At 32.6% G+C, this 20,448-nt stretch overlaps 1 protein-coding gene across 1 annotated transcript; it reads left to right on the forward strand.

Annotated features, from left to right (window-relative positions):
• The first annotated feature begins 189 nt into the window (after positions 1 to 189).
• Positions 190 to 20,177, forward strand: LOC144838658 (cleavage stimulation factor subunit 3-like). The gene is made up of 20 exons (XM_078694092.1): positions 190 to 333; positions 825 to 926; positions 1,473 to 1,568; positions 11,325 to 11,357; positions 12,312 to 12,511; positions 14,009 to 14,135; positions 14,438 to 14,515; positions 14,671 to 14,833; positions 15,259 to 15,368; positions 15,519 to 15,635; positions 15,776 to 15,850; positions 16,025 to 16,168; positions 16,676 to 16,778; positions 17,128 to 17,197; positions 17,572 to 17,668; positions 18,046 to 18,144; positions 18,316 to 18,481; positions 18,758 to 18,852; positions 19,053 to 19,113; positions 19,375 to 20,177. Exons 1-20 carry the CDS (start codon positions 289 to 291, stop codon positions 19,557 to 19,559), a joined length of 2,166 nt encoding a protein of 721 aa, XP_078550218.1. The 5' UTR covers positions 190 to 288; the 3' UTR covers positions 19,560 to 20,177.
• The last annotated feature ends 271 nt before the right edge of the window (positions 20,178 to 20,448 follow it).

Below are 20,448 nucleotides of genomic sequence, written 5' to 3' on the forward strand. Positions count from 1 at the left end.
TTTTTAAATACGTTATCAAACATTTTTTTTTTCTTTAAGTATATCAACAATAAATCAGAGGCATATTAATATTATTATAATAAATAATAAAAATAGATCTTCAATAAATTCATAAACATCGCCCTCTATTGTTTTAACGACTGGTTATAAAAGACTACGAATTAATCATCCGGGAGTTTTACTTTACGTCGTTGTTTTGTTTCTCTCGCGGGTTTAGGGTTTGTTGTTCTTCAGATTTGAATCGGTTTACACATTAATTTAGGCATATAAAGGACACATCTATTAAAGATGTCAGCTCCCATAGCTAAAGAAACAAGACCTGAACTTTTTGCGGTATGTATGTGTGGTTTTTTATCTTGTTTTATATAGTAATGCAACGTAAAAGTTTGGGTGGTTATTGCAGTTAGCCATTTTTTAAGCTCACGAGGCGGCCGTGCGGCATGGAGGTAGATCTTCTACACTACTGCCGTGTACTGTACTGTAGCCTCCTGTGTGTGTGAACCACCGGTCACATGGAATGGCCGGACAGTGGCATGTGGAGGGCATTTATGCGTATAAAGTGGTAAACTCCTAAAGTGGCTAAATAGAAGTCTGTTATTAATGTGTCAGTTTTCGAATTAGGCCTAAATAAAATAATGCATTTTTACTGTAAACTAAAATAAATACAGTTCTGAGAATAGAGAGAGTGGAGTGGGCCTAGCAGTACGGTTTTTAGAGAAATGTCAAAATAATAATGTCGTAATGACCTTATAATAATGCACCTTCATGACTACACTGCAGTATTTCTGCAATATTTGGTTAACAACACTACCTGATATTTTTAGGGATGGGGATACATACCAGACAAAGTAAAAAAGGCACAAAAGAAGGTGGAGGCGTCACCGTATGATGTTGATGCTTGGAGTGTACTGCTACGAGAAGCTGCGGTAAGAAACTTTATTAATTTAATTTTCGGGTTATTTTGATGTTTAGAACATTTGTTCAATTCAATGGGAACTTATAATTATTAAAATACAACAAAATAAAAAATATATTTACAGGCGGAGATTCAAACCCGGAACCTTCCGGTTGATATGCAGTTGTCTTGAAAATTAGACCACTGAGGCTTTCATGGTACTGTTCAGATATAGTGACTCCCTGCAGTCATACGGCGTAACAGCACTGTAGTTCTCAATTTTACACCCACACAACAGAGATCAAATTGATGCACCATCATCATTCACTATATTCAAAGAGGGATCTCTAAAGAGATACTTTGCATACAAATTTACATTAACAATCACAAAACAAATTCTAAAATGTAACAATAGCCAATAATCACTATGGTTGAAAAAGTCCTGATAAGTGCACTGATGATAAATGATGAGGAAATTAAAGCAAACATTACAAAGGTTAATTGCAGAAACATAGTTTCGTAGAGAGTTTTTAATAATTACCCTAGCTAACTAATTCTTGTTTTTATTTTTCAACAGAATCAACCAGTTGATAAAGCAAGACCATTGTATGAACTGCTTGTATCCACGTTCCCTAACTCTGGAAGATACTGGAAAATATACACTGATCAAGAGGTTACTAGCAATCTTTATTTTACTTTCTTGCTAATAATTCAATTAATATTTAGGATTTATAGTGAAACTTGAAGGCAGAAATTTATAGATGGATTTAATTGTGTGTGAACCAACTATTAATTAAGTCCAGCAAAAAGTATTTAAACCTTGCATAATTTAAACCACCAAGCTCAAATGTTTAATGTTTTAGACCCTTCCACATGACTTACTTTATATATCACCCAGCTTACATTTTTAAGGGCTTCAACCTGTCTTTAAATCACCAATCTTAAGTGTTTGCCTTTATAATGCTTCCTTACATTACCCAGTCTTTACCTTTTTGGGCCCTTCCACCTTCCTTTTTAAATTACCCAGCCTAAATCTTTACCCTTTTACACCCTTTCTCCTGGGTTAATTTAAAGCACCATGCAGTATTGAAAGAGAGGAGAAAAATATTAAATAACCATGAAACAAAATTAGATTTTATGTGCGCTACATCAATACATCTCAAATGTTACGACAATGGGCCAAGTATTAACTTAAAAATTAACTTAACTAACTATATTATATATATTATAATAAATATTTTTTATAATATTTCTACCTTCAATGTTTCACTTTTGTTTGGTTCATCATCATATTGTTTTCAGTTCATGATTACTATTATTTTATGCGTATATGGCTGTCACAGATTTAGTATGCAAAAAATGTTCATGCTTAAAGTCTGTGATAACCGACATTCACACAGTAAATGAGTCTTACGACTGATTTGTGTACTGCGTTTTCTTTGTTGTCTCTTTTTATTGGACGGTTTTTATTGAGTCTGAGAAGGAGAGAGAAATTGAGCCAATTAGTGAGGTGTTTGTATGGAGTTGAATATAAAAGGTATCTGATAGAGTGAGTTCCACATTAATGAAAAAAAAACATAAATTAAACCGATAATATATTAAAACATTATTAAAGATGTATTGTCCCCCTGAAAAAATAATTCTTAAAAATTTTGTGTTGAATATTCCATTTTAATGTAACATAATAATTATCCACTTTGACCAAAAATTGGATCGAAAAAAATGTATTTACCTGAAAAAAATGTAATTTAAAGCAAAAAATGGTCAAATTGGCTGCCAGCCAATGCATTTTTGATTGAATTTAACAGTTTATTTTGTCATTTTACAAGTGAAAACATAATTTTTTTTTCGTTTTTTTTTCTATGGAAGTGATTATCTTTATTAAAACTACAAAATAACATATTCAAAGTCTGATTTAATTAATCTTCATTTTTCATGTTTTTGGGGGACAATACATCTTTAAATATACACAGTACAACTAAAAACTTAATGCATTTATCTTTAACAGTAGATCAAGAACATTAGTTGCAGTATACATTTTTATAACATAACATCATTTTATACTGTATACAGTATTACAATTTTAAATTCATTAAAAAAACGAAAAATAAATGAAATTCAAATTTTAAAAATTAGGTGTCAAAATATTAATGAATGAAGGCATTAACATTTTTTTTTAAATAATTTAATAATAAAATCTACAAACACAATGATTATATGTAACCACTTGATGATAAATAATAAGTTTAGTTCATAACTTTAAATAAATTATGGAATTGTGTGTTTGTACACTACAGGTTATTTAATGACTTGATGAGTAAAAGGATAGAAATGACAATCAATTGTGTAAAATAAGGCCATTGTTTGCTCCCAGGGTGCAAAGAAAGAATGTACTGTAGATGCAATGATTTGACTAATCAGTTTTCCCAACCATCACTCAATGACTTGCGCTGAATTTTGTCCTGGTGTTGCTTTCCAGTGGGAACAAAGCTTACACTACATACTGTACATACCATTCATGGTTCACATTACTTCAACTTGACAAACTGCATAAATTAACACTCATGCAGAACCTAAACACTCATATGATTTACAATGACAGATTATTTTTCCAGTACTGGACCTTCAGGCCTTTTTTTTTTTTAAATTGTAGGTGTGCTACAAATTGCACTCCTCAATACATTCAGTGGTGCTGTAGGTGTGCCGTTTTTTATTTTGGTGTGTAGTTGTTACCAAATTTAAGTGTGTTGTAAATCACACTCCTCAGGGGCAGTTTAGGAGTGTTTTACTGTTAGGTGAGTGATCGCACTCGCTCACCTCAAAAGATAAGGCCTGGACCTTACAGTACAGTATAAAGAAATACAGTTTCCACACAGTACAGTACAACTTACCAAAATTCAGGGAATATTTTCACTAGTTTAGCCGTGGAGAGCGTTCCATGTTTTGGCATACAGTACAGACTTATCAAATGGCAGCTAAAGCGCAATGTCTCCTAATGTACTCCAAATTCAGATTAATCGGCAGTTACAGTGTGTTCCATGAAATTTGTGTTTTTAATGCTGTACAATTTACAAAACTTGTGTTTGCTTACAATAAAACTTACAGAATTTTCATGCAAACGGAACTTGTGTTTTTCATTCAGTACAATCATTCCTTAATCCATGGTACAACATACAGAACTTGCATTTTCCATACAACTTACAGAACCTTTTGTTTTCCATACAACTTTACAGAACTTGCATTTTCCATACAACTTACAGAACTTTGTGCTTTCCATACAACTTACAGAACTTTGTGTTTTCCATACAACTTACAGAACTTTGTGTTTTCCATGCAACTTACAGAACTTTGTGTTTTCCATACAACTTACAGAACTTTGCGTTTTCCATACAACTTACAGAACTTTGTGTTTTCCATACAACTTACAGAACTTTGTGTTTTCCATACAACTTACAGAACTTTGTGTTTTCCATACAACTTACAATACATACATTACAAACTGAAATTCTTGCATTTCCTAAAGCTCCTTTTACACTATGGGTATCAAACTAGCTTGACAAAAAATTGTGATGTGGCCAAATATGGTAGTGATATGACATCATCATGTCCATACAGTATATGGGCACATCAAATTTTGTTGTCACATAAAAGTTTGAAAGTGGAGACGGAGCTTTAGAATGTTCAGACTTTGTGTTTTTCATGAATGTACTGTACAGAAAGAGTAGAGACTTTGGTTGGAGATTTGGTTTTAGTTCGCAATGCACAATATCAGGTGACAGGGAGTGAGCTTTAATTTTAAATTTGTACAAAAATTGATGAGGTCTGAAATAATGAGCAGTTTTAATTATATTGTTGAGCTGCTGTGTTGATAAGAAAGTGATATTGAGATTTAAAAGGTTGAATGACTACTGTAAAACTGGAGAGGGTGGTGTGAAAGTGATTAAACCTTTATTAAAAACCTACCTAGTGTACATTAGTAATGCCCTGCAAGAAGTGTGCATTTGAAAGCAGTGCAATGAGGAGGAATAGTGAATGCAATGAAAAAGAATCATTTTCTAGAATTAACTGTGTGAAATATTTTGTCTTCCACTAATAATAACATGCTTTCTTTTCAGCCACAAAATAAAACTATATAATGTTTTATTCTAAATAAAAAGTTGCTGCCATTTATAATGTGATATTATGTTATATTAAAATATTATTTACAGTTAAAGACAAAGACCTTGTTTGAAAAAGCATGCTTTCTTTTTGACAGAGTAGAGAGTTAACTGAAATTAATTGTATTCATTACTGCACATGTGCTAATCGTAAATTTAATTTTAATATCTTCGTCAACAGCAGTGTACGCATTGATATCATAACTATGCACAGTTCAAATTTATAATATTCGTAAAGCAATATTTAATTGTTTTTAATATAAAGACATTATGGTTTAATTATTAAAATTAAATGTGTTTTGAAAATAATTAAAGAAAATACTCAAATGACTTGTTGTTAAGTGGTAAAAAAGTTTGTGTGTGTTATTAAAACTATTGTACAATATTTGAAGCTTTGTGATTGATTTAGTGTATTATTAGCACCAGATCATTTTAGTCATTTACACAAAGCTGTGTGAGGTAAGTACCACAGACAATAACAATATAGATTTGCTTTACAATACAGTGAATAAATCAATGGTAATTTAATGTGTTATGAATTTGATTGGTCTTTGGAGAATGCACTATTCTGTGTAAAAGGAAACTCCGGAAAACTTCAACATTTGAATAAAACGACCTAACAATGGACAGTACCATTGTAAAGTAGGGGTATATACATGTGACTTTTAGTGAACGCCAGGCCCAACTGTTTAATTGCCTATACTGCTGAGAAAGTAATTAGGTGGTTCGAAATCCAGCGGTCTTTTACTACATGCATGCGAAAGATCATAGAGCAAAGTAGATATATGTAACCAACGTCTGTTCATGATCATAAACCTTACTAAATTGAACTTTTCTTTGGTGGAAGCAATCACAAATTGTTTCCTAGTTTTGTGAACATACACAGTGTGTTACAATAGTCTCAGTCGGGACTGCTAGGTGTAAACACTTGTACTGTATATTTATTTACGTACTTTATTAGTACAAACGAATGTCACCATTGCAAGATTCATATAATTTCTTGAACACGTGGTCTGCGTCAACTCCGTACGTACTGTACAGTAGTTCCATTCAGATTTGAAATGAAAGTGTTTGATGCACCAATTTTTCCTTGACCATAGTGTGGTTGACTACGTCTCAACCCGCCCTGAAGTGAGGTGTTCTACCAGGAAAGAATGAAATTACATACAGTACCTAATTAATTTCACTCTTCCCTGGTTCTGCTGTATTGTATCTCTTTAAATTGTCTATGTATTGACAATCTGGACAAAAGCATGTGAAGCATGCGTGATTTGTGGTTCAAATCTCCCGCTTCTTTTGTTTTTCTTTTTAAGAAGGTACTTTTCTGTGATAATCTGGCACAAATCACGTGCTTCTGTCTCTGTCTTGGAATTTGATAAAATCATAATTGTTAGCGTGTAGGCCTATGGTGCACTTGTCACTATTGTGATGCAAGGTTCAAATTTCCCGCTTCTTTTTGTTTTCTATGATAATCTGGCACAAATCACGTATTTCTGTCTGTCTTGGAATTTAATAAAAAATCATAGTTGTTAGCGTGTAGGCCTATGGTACATTTGTCAGTATTGTGATTTGAGGTTTAAATTTCCCGCTTCTTTTTGTTTTCTGTGATAATCTGGAACAAATCACGTGCTTCTGTCTGTCTTGGAATTTGATAAATCATAATTGTTAGCAGTACACTTGTCAGTATTGTGATATTAAGTTCATATTTCCCGCTTCTTTTTGTTTTCTATCTGGCACAAATCACGTGCTTCTGTCTGTCTTGGAATTTTATAAAATCATAATTGTTAGCGTGTAGACCTACGGTACACGTGTCAGTATTGCGATTTGAGGTTCAAATTTCCCGCTTCTTTTTGTTTTTTATGATAATCTGGCACAAATCACGTGCTTCTGTCTGTCTAAAAATGTTATAAAATCATAATTGTTAGCCTGCGTGTAGGCCTACGGTACACGTGTCAGGATTGTGATTTGTGGTTCAAATTTCCCGCTTTTCCACGTACCTCTTAAGCACGGGTGCGATATTCTATTCTATACATTTTTGTGAAACATTTATTTACTATGTTTCTTTCTGTCTAGTAATTTGACAAAATCAAATAATGTTAGCTGCTTGTACTGTACATTGATTTATTATTAACATTTTCTTGTTCTTGTGCCCGATTCGAAGTTCAAATCTCCCGCTGTTTCATCCACTGTCCTTTTCTGCGATAATAAAAAAAAAAGAATGTGAAACATACATTATTCTTCTGTTTGGGATTCGGATGGAATTGTATGAAGTTGTTAGCTTGTATTGTACATTAACAATGGAAATATCATTATCGTCAGTGTTATTGTGCGTGATTTCAAGTTCAAATCTCCCGCTGTTTTGGGTTTTCTCCTTAAGCTCGATCCTTCTCACGCTGTCTTGTTCACAAGGTAGTTTATTGAAAGATAATATACACTAACGAGTAAAGCAGTATTGTTAACATAAAGCACAGCAGGAGCCCCGGTATGTATGTGTACATAACTATGTTTTCATAATGATGTACACTGCTGCATGTTAGACGGTTGGCAATGTTCCCGATCACACTTGCATAATTCCACTAGTAAACTGTAGGGCCTACTACAATATTTATAGGTTTGCTCAAAGGAAAGAAACATTATGCCGATTTCTTGAAATACTTTGCCCCGAATACGAATATTTTAGTCCTTCCTTCGACGACTGATTTAGGCCTAATCTACTTCCATTTTCATTATTACAGAATAAATTTAGTTACATTGTCTGTGAAGCTCAGTTCCACTGTATCTCACAATATGTTAGTACCGATAGTATATCTCCTCCGGTAGACCTACTCTTCTCATAGCAAAAACTCTTCCACGAAGCCTTTCCATTTTAGAACGAAGTTTAAACCTAATCTAAAATATTTATTGAGTCCGTTTTGTTTGTTGTCGTTTTTAAATGGCAAAGTTTGTTGTTGTGGATCTTTTCAACTATGTACTGTAGTTCCCTCATCTGTTAAACATTACTTTGTTTAGACCATAGAGGAATAATTCCTTCATGTTTAGACCAAATTAAAACGAAAGAAATTTCTTCTATCTGATTTGTTGTCGGTCACAAAAACCGTGTCAGTTAGAGTAGGCCTAATAAAATGTCATAATCGGGCTTTGTAGTTTAATTTTTTAGTCTAATATACAGATTCTGTATACGGTACTTTTATGTACATTTCTATGTACTTTCATTGAACATTAAAATCTCCGTTAGAGAGAACGAACGTACTTTTTATTATGATTTTGGCACATTTAGTAATGCTATTTTATCAATTTACAATTGTGTACAATTATTATGTAGGCCTATACATTTATGTTTTTCCACACGTTTTCACGATCAATTAGATGTGACAACCTCTGGCATAGTTGGTTTAAGTATCTAAGTCAACATGTGTTCGCCCTACTTGTTTCAGCGTGTCAGACGGCACCTGTGTTCTTTATGACAAAATATATTCTTATCAGTTGCTGAAATTAAAATTGGTTTGAACTTAAGTTAAGCCGTTACTTAGAATACCAATTCCACCAGATTCTTCCTACTGTATCTAGCTAGATTTTTTAAGTATAGGATACATCCAGCATACAGCATCACATGTGTTTCACATTATCTCCTTTTACTGATGTTAAATATGCCAGAATTAATTTTAGTATTCCTTCATAGAGTCATTGGTTTGTGTACCCTTTTGTGGTAGAAAAACAACAATCTTCCACCATGTCCATCGGGAGAAAACATCACACAACGAATGCTACACACTAGGGCAATAACGATCGACGATATATATAGATAAATGTGCATTTTTCCTACATAACAGAAATCCAAAAAGTTTGCATCCTATAACCATTTATGATGTCTGATAAAAATAATACTGTATTTCTTTTTAAATCCAATCAAATGACGTCATGATTAGTAAGAGCAAAAATATCGCGACGATAAAACTTTTTAGATTTCTGTTTTTAGTAGGAAAAGTGCACATTAATCTATATATCGTCTATCGTTATTGTCCTACTGTACCATAGTGTAAATAGACCTTTATCCCGTCATTACTGGTGATCTCAACGCTTAGGTGAATAATGTTCAGTAGTAAGTCTACTGAGAAACAGTAAACTGATATATTGTACAGCAAGATAAAAGAGTTCTAAACCCCTTAGGTTATTTAAATAAAATATTTTGGCTTGAAAAAACGATTATACACAGTTGAATAAAAAAAAAGAGGCTTTCGGAACTATATTCCTCCATGGTACAGTACGACGACGGACTAAATTACGTCACGTTAATGCATGCGTGGACATTGGGACGACGGGCTTCCTCAATCAATTCCTCAACACAGTTATGACACGTTATTTCTTGGTCCTATGTTTTTGTAATCGAAAGCTCTTTATTTATTTCAACGGTGTATCATTCTCTTGTCAAGCTAGGATGTTCCATACAATACTACTGTACAAATAAAAAAAATGTCCCTAATCTATTTTCTTATCTCTCGGACTGAATCATCCGTCTGCTTGTCCTACTATTTTGTCATACTGGTATCCCCATTTAGGTCTTTGTTTTATCGCCTGATAATTCTGTGTTGTTTGTTTGATATAGTTCAGCCACAGTCATTATTTTTTACTCTTTCACCACTCCATTTATCAAGTAACCCAATTTTATCTCTGTCTTGTCCCCTGGTGAGTTTGCGGTCATGCATGTTGGTAGTTCTGCTACAGCCGTGAATTTGAACTATTTCGCTCCATTTATCAGGTATCACCATTTGATCTCCGTTTATCCTGGTGATTTTGCGTTGCGTGTTGGTAGTTTCGCCGCATTCATAATTTCTTTCTCTCGCTCCATTTATCAGGTATCGCCATTCGATATCCGTTTCCTGGTTATTTTGCGTTGTGAGTTGGTAGATCCGTCGCAGCTATCACTTTTTTCTTTTATAGTTAAAGATATATTGTCCCCCTAAACAAAAATGTTTTCACATTCTTTTTTTTAATATGCCATTTTAATGTCACATAATAGTTATTCACTTTGACCAAAAACTGGATCGACAATGGTTTTTGATTAAAATTAAATGTTTCTTTTGTCTTTTTATAAGTGAAATATTTTTTTTTGTTTTTTTACAGAAGTGAATAACTTCATTAAAATTGCAAATTGGCATATTTAATGTCTGATTTTTTTAATCTTAATTTTTCATGTTTTTTGTGGGACAATACATCTTTAAGATCTTTCGCTCCGTTTATCAGGTTTCGCTTTTGATTTTTCGTTTCGTGTAGTTCCACCACCATGTCTCATTAATGTTAGCTCTTTCGCGCTCCATTTTTATCAAATATCTTTTTTTTTCTCTCTGTTGTATCTCCTGTTCATTTTGCATTGTGTGTTTGTCGTTCCGCCGCAGCCATCAATGTGAGCACTGTACTTTCGCTCCATTATTCAAGTATCCCCGTCCATTGGGTCTTTGCCGTGTTTCTTGATGAGTTTGCGTTTTGTGCACGTTCCGTATATATATATAAACAGAATTGATAGAATATATATTTATATTTCGTATGACCATTTACTCGAAACGCCGAGTGGTTGAGTGGAAACCCGCTCAGGATAGAATGATGTAGAAACGTAGGACACGCTGGTTTTCCGGTTTCCGTTACCGCTGGTCTGTGTAAATTGTTGTAAGGCTAAATTATATATATTGTACATTTGTTAAAATTAATAGCATACATACTATAGTATTCGAACACAAACTCAGACACTCCTTATTTATAATCTTGTTCCGTTATACCACAACATACGTTCAATATTGACGATAAGATCATAATCATATAGAATCGGCAACTGTACAGATCCAGACGTGACGGAAGCGCCGATCTCTCCCCACTCACCGCAGCCATCAATTGAGCTCTTAGCTTTCGCTCCATTTATTGGGATACACATTTGGTGTTATATCCGCATTTTCATACCATAATAATAATAATATCTTTAATAATATTGTTATCAATATTATAGAGCATAATTTATATATTTTTCCGTGTTTTTACCGCTTTCTCTTGTAATGTATTTCTGGATTCGCTCTGTATTAATTTGAATTTCACACCAATTTATTAGAACAACCGATCATCGGAAAAAACAACGTTTAAAATTCTTCTTAATTTTACATAACGATAAAACCATCCGCACAGTACAAAATAACGCAATATGTTGTAATGTCCTATGTTCATTTAGGCAGTAATTCGTATAAAAATGTATAAAACAAGGTGCATTCCATTTCTTTCATTTATTACAGATGAGACAAAAGAATTATGATCGAGTTGAAAAGGTAAGAGTAAGAAATAGATTATTTGATACTTCGTTATGTTAAAGGTCTTTTGAAAAACGTTTCATATTAGTTTATGAATTAAATTATGAATTTCTTTTCGGCCCAAAGTCAATTTTAAATTATACAAAATTCATTCATCCATACGTTTGGAATTCTATTAATATCTAAATTCATACGTTCGGTATTTCTTACTGAAATAATTCCGTGCGTATGCAATTCCGCATGTTCAGAATGTCTGACTGACGTAATTCCGTACGTATGTAATTCCGCATGTTCAGAATGTCTGACTGACGTAATTCCGTACGTATGTAATTCCGCATGTTCAGAATGTCTGACTGACGTAATTCCGTACGTATGTAATTCCGCATGTTTAGAATGTCTGAAGCTCGCAATTTCATAAATTCGGAATACATCATGCGTATCATCTTCGGATTTGCCATTGCTTGTATTCTGTACGTAATTTTTTAGACGTAATACAATTTCTTGCGTAGTTTTAATATGTGAATTCAATACGTTCGTAATTTATACATTCGACATTTCTTACGTTTGGAATTCCATACGATTGTGATATACGTTATTCTTACCTGAATTTCTTACTGTACGTTTGGGATGCAACTTTGTTAGTGCCATAACATACGCCATAGTTAATTATTTACGTTTGGACCGTTGTGCCATTTGATTCATACGTTAGAATATCATACGTTTGTAATAGTATACGTTCCGAATTGAATTCCCGATGTTCATTTCAAACTTCCTAATGTAATTACTCGTAATTTATACGTCATCCTACCTATCATTTAAATTTTACACGTTAGTATTCTCGTACGTTTGTAGTTATACACGTTAAGTTTGGATCGCACTTTAGACGCAATGCTGGGACGTAAATGTTATAATTATAAATAACTGTTTTACGTTTATAATATAATATCGTATTACTTGTGTTCCATTTTACAGCTTTTCCAGCGTTGTTTAATGAAAGTGTTAAATGCCGATCTGTGGAAGTGCTACCTGAGTTATGTCCGTGAAACTAAATGCACTCTGCCGTCGTTTCGCGAGAAGATGGCGCAGGCGTACGATTTCGCGCTCGATAAAATGGGAATGGACGTGAATTCATACCAAATATGGCAGGAATATATTACTTTTCTCAAAGGAGTGTAAGTTATCAACAACACGGTTTGAATTGTTCGTTACCTTCTAAAAACGTTACTAAAAACGTTACTTAAAACGAATCTATTTGACTTCTTTAAATACTGTATCTTAACTTTCTTAAAGTACTGGTATTACGTTATTGTTCACGCTCAATACGATAAGAACACCAAACGTGTCTCTCATAAACCCTATCTTTCTTCTTTTTTAGTCTACTAATTTCGTTGTCTTTTATACGTTTTTCCGAATCAATGTTTACGTTCTTCTTTCGTATTTACATTCATTCATTTTTTCTCGAGTTTTCTTTCTCAATTTTTTTTCTTGTATTGCCTTCATTTTCTATTTATACATCCTTCCTGTTTATTCTTTGTTTTTCTTCTTCAGTTTTCTTTCTCAACCATAACGTTTTTTCTAGTATTGTCCTTACTTTTTCTATTTATACATCCTTCCTTTTTCATTCTTTGTTTTTCCTCTCTAGTTTTCTTTCTCAACCATAAAGTTTTTTGTAGTATTTTCTTTTTCTATTTATACATCCTCCCTTTTTTCATTCTTCGTTTTTCCTCTCCAGTTTTCTTTCTCAACTATAACGTTTTTTCTAGTATTGCCTTTTCTTTTTCTATTTATACATCCTTCCTTTTTTCATTCTTTGTTTTTCCTCTCCAGTTTTCTTTCTCAACCATAACATTTTTTTCTAGTATTGCCCTTTCTTTTTCTATTTATACATCCTTCCTTTTTTCATTCTTTGTTTTTCCTCTCTAGTTTTCTTTCTCACCCATAACGTTTTTTCTAGTATTGCCTTTTCTTTTTCTATTTATACATCCTTCCTTTTTCATTCTTTGTTTTTCCTCTCTAGTTTTCTTTCTCACCCATAACGTTTTTTCTAGTATTGCCTTTTCTTTTTCTATTTATACATCCTTCCTTTTTCATTCTTTGTTTTTCCTCTCTAGTTTTCTTTCTCAACCATAACGTTTTTTCTAGTATTGCCCTTTCTTTTTCTATTTATACATCCTCCCTTTTTTCATTCTTTGTTTTTCCTCTCTAGTTTTCTTTCTCAACCATAACGTTTTTTTCTTGTATTTCCATTTCTTTTTTCTATTTTTTATCCTTCCTTTTTTCATTCTTTGTTTTTCCTCTCCAGTTTTCTTTCTCAACTATAACGTTTTTTTCTTGTATTGCTCTTTCTTTTTTCTATTTATAATTCCTTCCTTTTTTTCATTCTTTGTTTTTTTTCTCCAGTTTTCTTTCTCTACCATAATGGGTTTTTTTCTTCTTGTATTGCCCTTTCTTTTTCATATTTATACATCCTTCCTTCTTTCATTCCTTGTTTTTCTTCTCCAGTTTTCTTTCTCAACCATAACGTTTTCTTCCTTTTATTCACTTGCTTCCTTCTTGTATTGCTTAGTTATATTTCTTCTATTTGTCTTCTGTAATTTTGTTGTCCTTTAATTTTTTTCCTTTAATTTTTGTTTAGTAATTTATATCTACTTTACTAATTCATTTTGCAGTGAAGCTGTAGGATCCTATGCCGAGAACCAGCGTATCACAGCAGTGCGGAGAGTGTACCAGAGGGGTATTGTTAACCCTATGATCAACATTGATGCACTTTGGAAAGATTATGTACAGTATGAAAATGTAAGTACAGAATGTAAAGGGTGCTCAACCCTCTATAAGCATAGGCAGATAAATTTACGCACAACCCCAGCTAAAAAAAAAATAATGGTTAAGATGCTACGGTAGCTATTTTTTACATTCATGTGAATCTAAAGAAGAGGAAATATAGCTTTTAACACTATAGCCAACCCCTATTCAGGAGACACGCCTATTAACTTTGTTGGGTCCCGACGTCCCTTTAATAGGTTATCGTATGTATTTATAAGATTAGGTTAATTTCAGTATTTCAAATGCATATTTATAAGCGTTTCATTTTATTGTAGAGTATCAATCCAATCATTGCCAAAAAGTTGTTGGAGGACAGGAACCGAGACTATCAGAATGCCAGAAGAGTGGCGAAGGTATTTTTTTCAGTTTAATAAAAAACTATAAACTATTTAATTTCCATGAATTGTTATATGGATTGGTGTTTGTTACTTTGTGTGCATTTTACTTCTTTTTTATTTTTTTTTGCTTTTGAGGATGTATTTAATATTTTAATTTCCTTTTAATATAGGAATTTGAAGCAAACACGAAAGGTTTGAATCGTAACAACCCTTCTGTGCCACCAATGGGAACACCAGAAGAAGCAAAACAAGTTGAGCTGTGGAAAAGTTATATTGCATTTGAAAAGAGTAACCCACTACGCACTGAAGATCAAACTCTCATCACAAAAAGAGGTAATAAGTCCCTCTGATAGGCCTACCTTTACATACCCTTTGGCATAAAGTCATTCTTGGACATTGGTCTACTTAAAACGTAGGCCATTCTTGGACATTGGTCTACTTAAAACGTAGGCCAAGCTTGGACATCAGAAATGTCATTAGTGTAGAAAGTATCTAATACAGACACTCCAAAATAATTTTTATTTCATTTTATTCAAAATAATAAATGATTTTGTTTATAATCCCAATAATTGTATTAAATAATCTAAGAGACCAGGAATTGATTGTAAAGAACAAGGTTGGATTAAACGTAAAATTAAAGAATCAATTAGCATAGGAAAACAGAAAGGAAAGGGAAACAGAGACGGAGGCGCACACCAACTGTCACATATGTATTAAATAATAATTTTCAATACTTCAATATGTTTTTCTTTCTTTAGTAATGTTTGCATATGAACAGACGTTACTTTGTCTTGGACATCATCCTGATATTTGGTATGAGGCTGCCCTCTATCTAGAAAATTCAAGCAAGATATTTGCAGAGAAAGGGGTAAGCAAAATGAAATTGTGGAATCCATTAAAATTATGTTGCAGGCAAAACTAAACAATTCTGTTTAAGAATATAATATAGATGTATAGATATATTATACATCTTCATAGATGTATAGAAAAAATAGTAATTTAAATATATTTTTTACAGGATATCAACAATGCAAAAGTGTTCAGTGACGAAGCAGCTGCTATATATGAAAGAGCTATTACCACACTGTTAAAGAACAATATGTTACTCTACTTTGCATATGCAGATTTTGAAGAGGTATGCAAAGTATCCACCTGTAGTTACTATTAAATACACAATATATAATCACATGTTTTTATAAATAATAATACAATAAAGATGTTTTAAATTTGTTTTAATTCAAGCATCTTGTAACAACAATTTTATTTATTATTTAGGCAAGGATGAAATATGATAAAGTTCACAACATCTACAAACGATTTCTGACTATTGAAGAAATTGATCCTACACTGGTATGTTCTATGTTTTTTATTTTGCTCTTAGATGTCACCACACCTCCATAATGAACACTTATGTTATAATCCTGTTTATTTTTGTTCATTTTTATCTTCACAACATTTTCTGTATCAAAATGGTATACATTTGTAAGAAAATAAAAACTAGTATGTATTATCAAATTATTGTAGGCGTACATTCAGTATATGAAGTTTGGCCGCAGAGCTGAAGGAATCAAATCTGCACGTGGCATATTCAAGAAGGCAAGAGAAGACTCGCGCTCACAGTACCATGTCTACGCAGCTGCAGCTCTGATGGAATACTACTGCAGTAAAGTGAGTATTTACTTCATTATTCAATTTGGGTAACTTTCCCAAAACTAGACCACGTTTCCTGGTCTCTGAATACATTTTAAAAAGGCAGAATTTAGAACCAATATCTTCTGGTTTTGGAGAAGTTTCTGATTAACAGTCCAAGAGTCCAGTTTATAGAGAGTTGACCATCCTTTTAAACCATAATCATATTTTAAACGGAACAGAAGATTGGTAGTAGAGCACTCTGTATGTAACTGACACTGGTTCATATATGGTGTTCTGATAAAAGCTCTTTCCACTGTATAGTTTAGGAAAAAGATATAAATGTTTTCATCTTTTGTTCCATTTTTAGTAATTTAAAAGATAGAGAATGTCTCACCATTTCTGTGATGTGCCCAAATATGGTAGTGATATGACATTATCATGTCCTTATATGGCCATATCACATTTTTTGTCACATAAAATTTGATAGTGTAGACTGAGCTTAAGTGATATAAATACTTAAACATTGAACAATTTATATTTCAGGATTCTAAGGTGGCTTTCAAGATTTTTGAGCTAGGACTTAAGAAATATGGGCACGTCCCTGAGTATGTGCTTGCCTATTTGGAATATCTTTCACATTTAAATGGTAGGTGTCAAAAATAATATAATAATACCTAAATTAATTGTATACAGCAGCCATTTTTTAAATAATAAATTTTAAAAAAAGTGCTTTGTATGAAAAATATGAAACAAACTAAACTTCAATTGGTTTATTATATTATCAATATATGCTTAGAAATAATAATATTACCTCATCAATTAAATAAAAAATAAATTTTTTTACGGTAGGGTGTGAATAATAGTGTACTGTGAGCCATTTGTGTTCACCTGATTCCCCACCCCAGCCAGAAGTTACTTGTTTACTTACTTTCCCTACCACATCCCTGCACATACGTCACATGCTCACTTCCTCATCAATCTTTTTGTTTATACAGAGGATAATAACACTAGAGTTTTATTTGAGAGGGTGCTAACATCAGGGTCATTACCAATGGACAAATCGGGGTGAGTAATAATAGAAAAAGTTCTAGGCTGGATAATAAAATTGTATGCAAATGTAAAGAGTTTTTTTTACAGTGGGAGATTTATTTAAATTATGCTGAGTGAAATAAGTGGGTAAAGGTACAGAAGTGGAAAACATTAGTTGGATTGACTTCCGTGACATGACATGATAAATAGTTTTTGGATTCATCATTTTTAATGAAATAAAATTATAGATATGAAATCATCACCAAGAATGTATGACAATAAATGTATAAAAAGATTGCTTTTTTGAGCTGAGATAATGTTAGAGTTGACTCTCTAGTTGTATAATAAATCTATGGTATTTAAAAGTTGTATTTTAGTTATTCAAATATTTTTGTTTGTTTTATATCTAGTGAGATCTGGTTACGATTTGAAGACTTTGAGTCGACGTGTGGTGACCTATCTAGTATTTTGAAAGTTGAACGAAGACGGTTTCAAAACTTTACGGACGTACGTTTATTTCTCTTTCTATTGTGACATGATACTGCTTTTTTAAGCTGCATTCACATTTAGCTTGGTTTACCGTCAGTTGCTAAAAAATTATAGCTTACAGTATGAACATCGCTTTAATTGGAATATTGTAGAACCCCTGGTTTGGAGGAAACTTTTCTTTGAAAATATATATTTAACACTTCTATCCAACCTCTTTTCAGGGAACACCCGTACTAAGCAGACACTTTGTTAGTGGCTCAATCTTTTTGCCTTGAATTGTCTTAGTACAGTAATAAATTATTAATATTATCACGAAATATGTTAATGTTGCTATACATACAATTAGTCATGTACAGTTTTAAAACAAACCATTTCTAATTATTATTATTTTACAGGATTTTAAGGACAAGGAAACTGCACTCTTAATTGATAGGTATCGATATCTTGATCTTTACCCATGTACTTCAAGTGAATTAAAGGCTCTTGGTTACAGGGTAAGAATAGCTATATTTACACGCCATTTTTGTTATCATTATATAAAAAGTCTCAAATGTAAAATCGAATTACTACAAAATGAATGTAATCAAGTTTTCCTTCTTGGATGTTCTTTTTCTTCAGTCGGAAGTGATTATTAAATATTTACATATGTTTTCTACATCATCTAGGATTTAATAAAAAGAAGCGCTATTACACAAGTCACGACACACCACAAGAACCCAGATGCATCTTCATCAGAGAGAACAGAAGAATTAACAGATGAAAGGAAAAAGCCAGAATACCCAAAGCCAGACTTAGCACAAATGCTACCGTTCAAACCCAAAGCCTTTCCTCGTGAGTATAAAATATATTGTTTGTATTACACTGATTACCTAATCAATATTCATACATTTTCTAATGAATATTCAATATAAATATTATTATTATATTTAGATTATAATTAATCAATATTCATATATATAATGCTAATGCATATTCATCAACTTATTATAGGCTATGTATTTAGGCCTAAGTTGAGCAAGTAGAGCATCTAAGTCTTACATATTTTTAAGTGAGAATAATCCATTAGTTTTTTTATAATCATGAATATTCATATAATTTTTTTGTTAGCTATTGGCGCTCATATTGTTCCAGGAGGTGTCTTTCCTCCCCCTCCTGCAGCTTCATATGTTATGTCTCTTCTACCACCGCCAACATCCTTTAATGTAAGTATCTTGAATTGTTGATATATACGTACATGGCTCCTTTATGCTGAAAATCAGCTAATCAGATATGCCCATTTGAAGCCACATTCCCAGGTCAGTTATAGCCATTGCAAGCAAACAAAACGGGGAAGATGCACTGGTGTTTGTTTGCAACATATCAATTTGCTGTATTAATGTATTTTGAAAATTTTCATGTTTAGGGACCATTTGTTAGAGTGGATGATTTAATGCGAATGATCTCAGACTGTCGTTTAAAAGAACGTAAGTACATTATGCATAAACTAAAAGTTGTATTTTAAGAATTTAATTAAATAATGGAATATTCCACTTAAGCTCTGTCTACACTATCAAACTAGTTTGACAAAAAAATGTGGTGCCTATATATGGACATGATGATGTCACATCACTACCATATTTGGGCATATCACCACCATCACACTTATTTTGTCAAACTAGTTTGATAGTGTAGATAGAGCTTTACTTTAGAGTTTTGAAAAACAACTGTTTAACATCCTTTTTCAGCTGCACCTCAGCAGTTATCAAACGGCCAACCTAAAGACGCAACTCAAGAGGCGGATGCGAAAAAGAAAAGAAAACGTGATGGAGGAGAAAACCAAAATGATGAATCTGATGAAGACGAACACGTAACACAAGCCGCACCGGTTCATGATATTTACCGTAGCAGACAACAAAAGCGAGTTAAATAAATAGTTGGTAATAAAAATTGGTGAAGTGAAGACGTACAGGAGCAAATTTAGCCGATTTTTGTAATGTACAGTATCTAGGCAAATTATACAATACAAATTATGTGTTACAGCATGTTCATGTGAAACCTATTTGTCATTTGTCTAACCTTGACATATGACACTGTATCATGGAATTTGTCTATGATACTGTATAAATTAGGCAACACTATTCACTGCAGTAGATTCCCTCTTCCAATCCAGAAGACACCACTAAGAGGGCATGTTGTTGGCTTCTGAAGGTTGTAGCGTTAAAAGCGATTGTACTGTAATTGAAAACTAATAAATACCACCTTTGGTTCTTAGAGGATTCTCTTTTACAGCTTTTTGCAAAAATGAATTTGTTCACCGTTTTACAGCATACAGCATGTGTGTGTATATGTTTTGTTGGCCCTAATGGTTGCCCATATTCTTGTAACTTTTTGTTCCACCTATATCGTGATTAATATTTCTTGATTACATGCTGTGTATATATTACAAAATTTGTCTTTTACTGTATCAATGAAAAAGTTTAATTTGTTCGTATTATCAAATAGTTATTTTGTAAGAAAAATATTGAATAAAAATGTCAATATTCTGGAATACTGCTGTTTGCGTTGAATTATTGGAACAACTCAATTATTATGATCTGTAGTCCTGATGAGTTTAGAGAAACCATCCACATAGGAATCATCTGTCACGATCGATTTATACTAATGAGTTGTGTGCAAGCTGGGCCAATATGGTTGTGTGCTCTGCCTTGGAAGTAATAAAATCAAATGCTGATTTGTCAATCTATCTTATGACTTTAACTTATCATATTAATGATGTTAACAGAGTTTGTATAAGTTATGGATATGTATGTAAATTCAAT

The sequence above is a fragment of the Antedon bifida genome, chromosome 1, assembly GCF_963402885.1.
Source record: "Antedon bifida chromosome 1, ecAntBifi1.1, whole genome shotgun sequence".
NCBI lineage: Eukaryota > Metazoa > Echinodermata > Crinoidea > Comatulida > Antedonidae > Antedon > Antedon bifida.

Coding starts and splice junctions, on each gene's coding strand:
- LOC144838658 (XM_078694092.1), top strand. CDS start 289: ATGTCAGCTCCCATAGCTAAAGAAACAAGACCTGAACTTTTTGCG. Junction 11,358..12,311: donor ATTATGATCGAGTTGAAAAG/GTAAGAGTAAGA, acceptor TCCATTTTACAG/CTTTTCCAGCGTTGTTTAAT. Junction 15,636..15,775: donor CATATGCAGATTTTGAAGAG/GTATGCAAAGTA, acceptor TTTATTATTTAG/GCAAGGATGAAATATGATAA.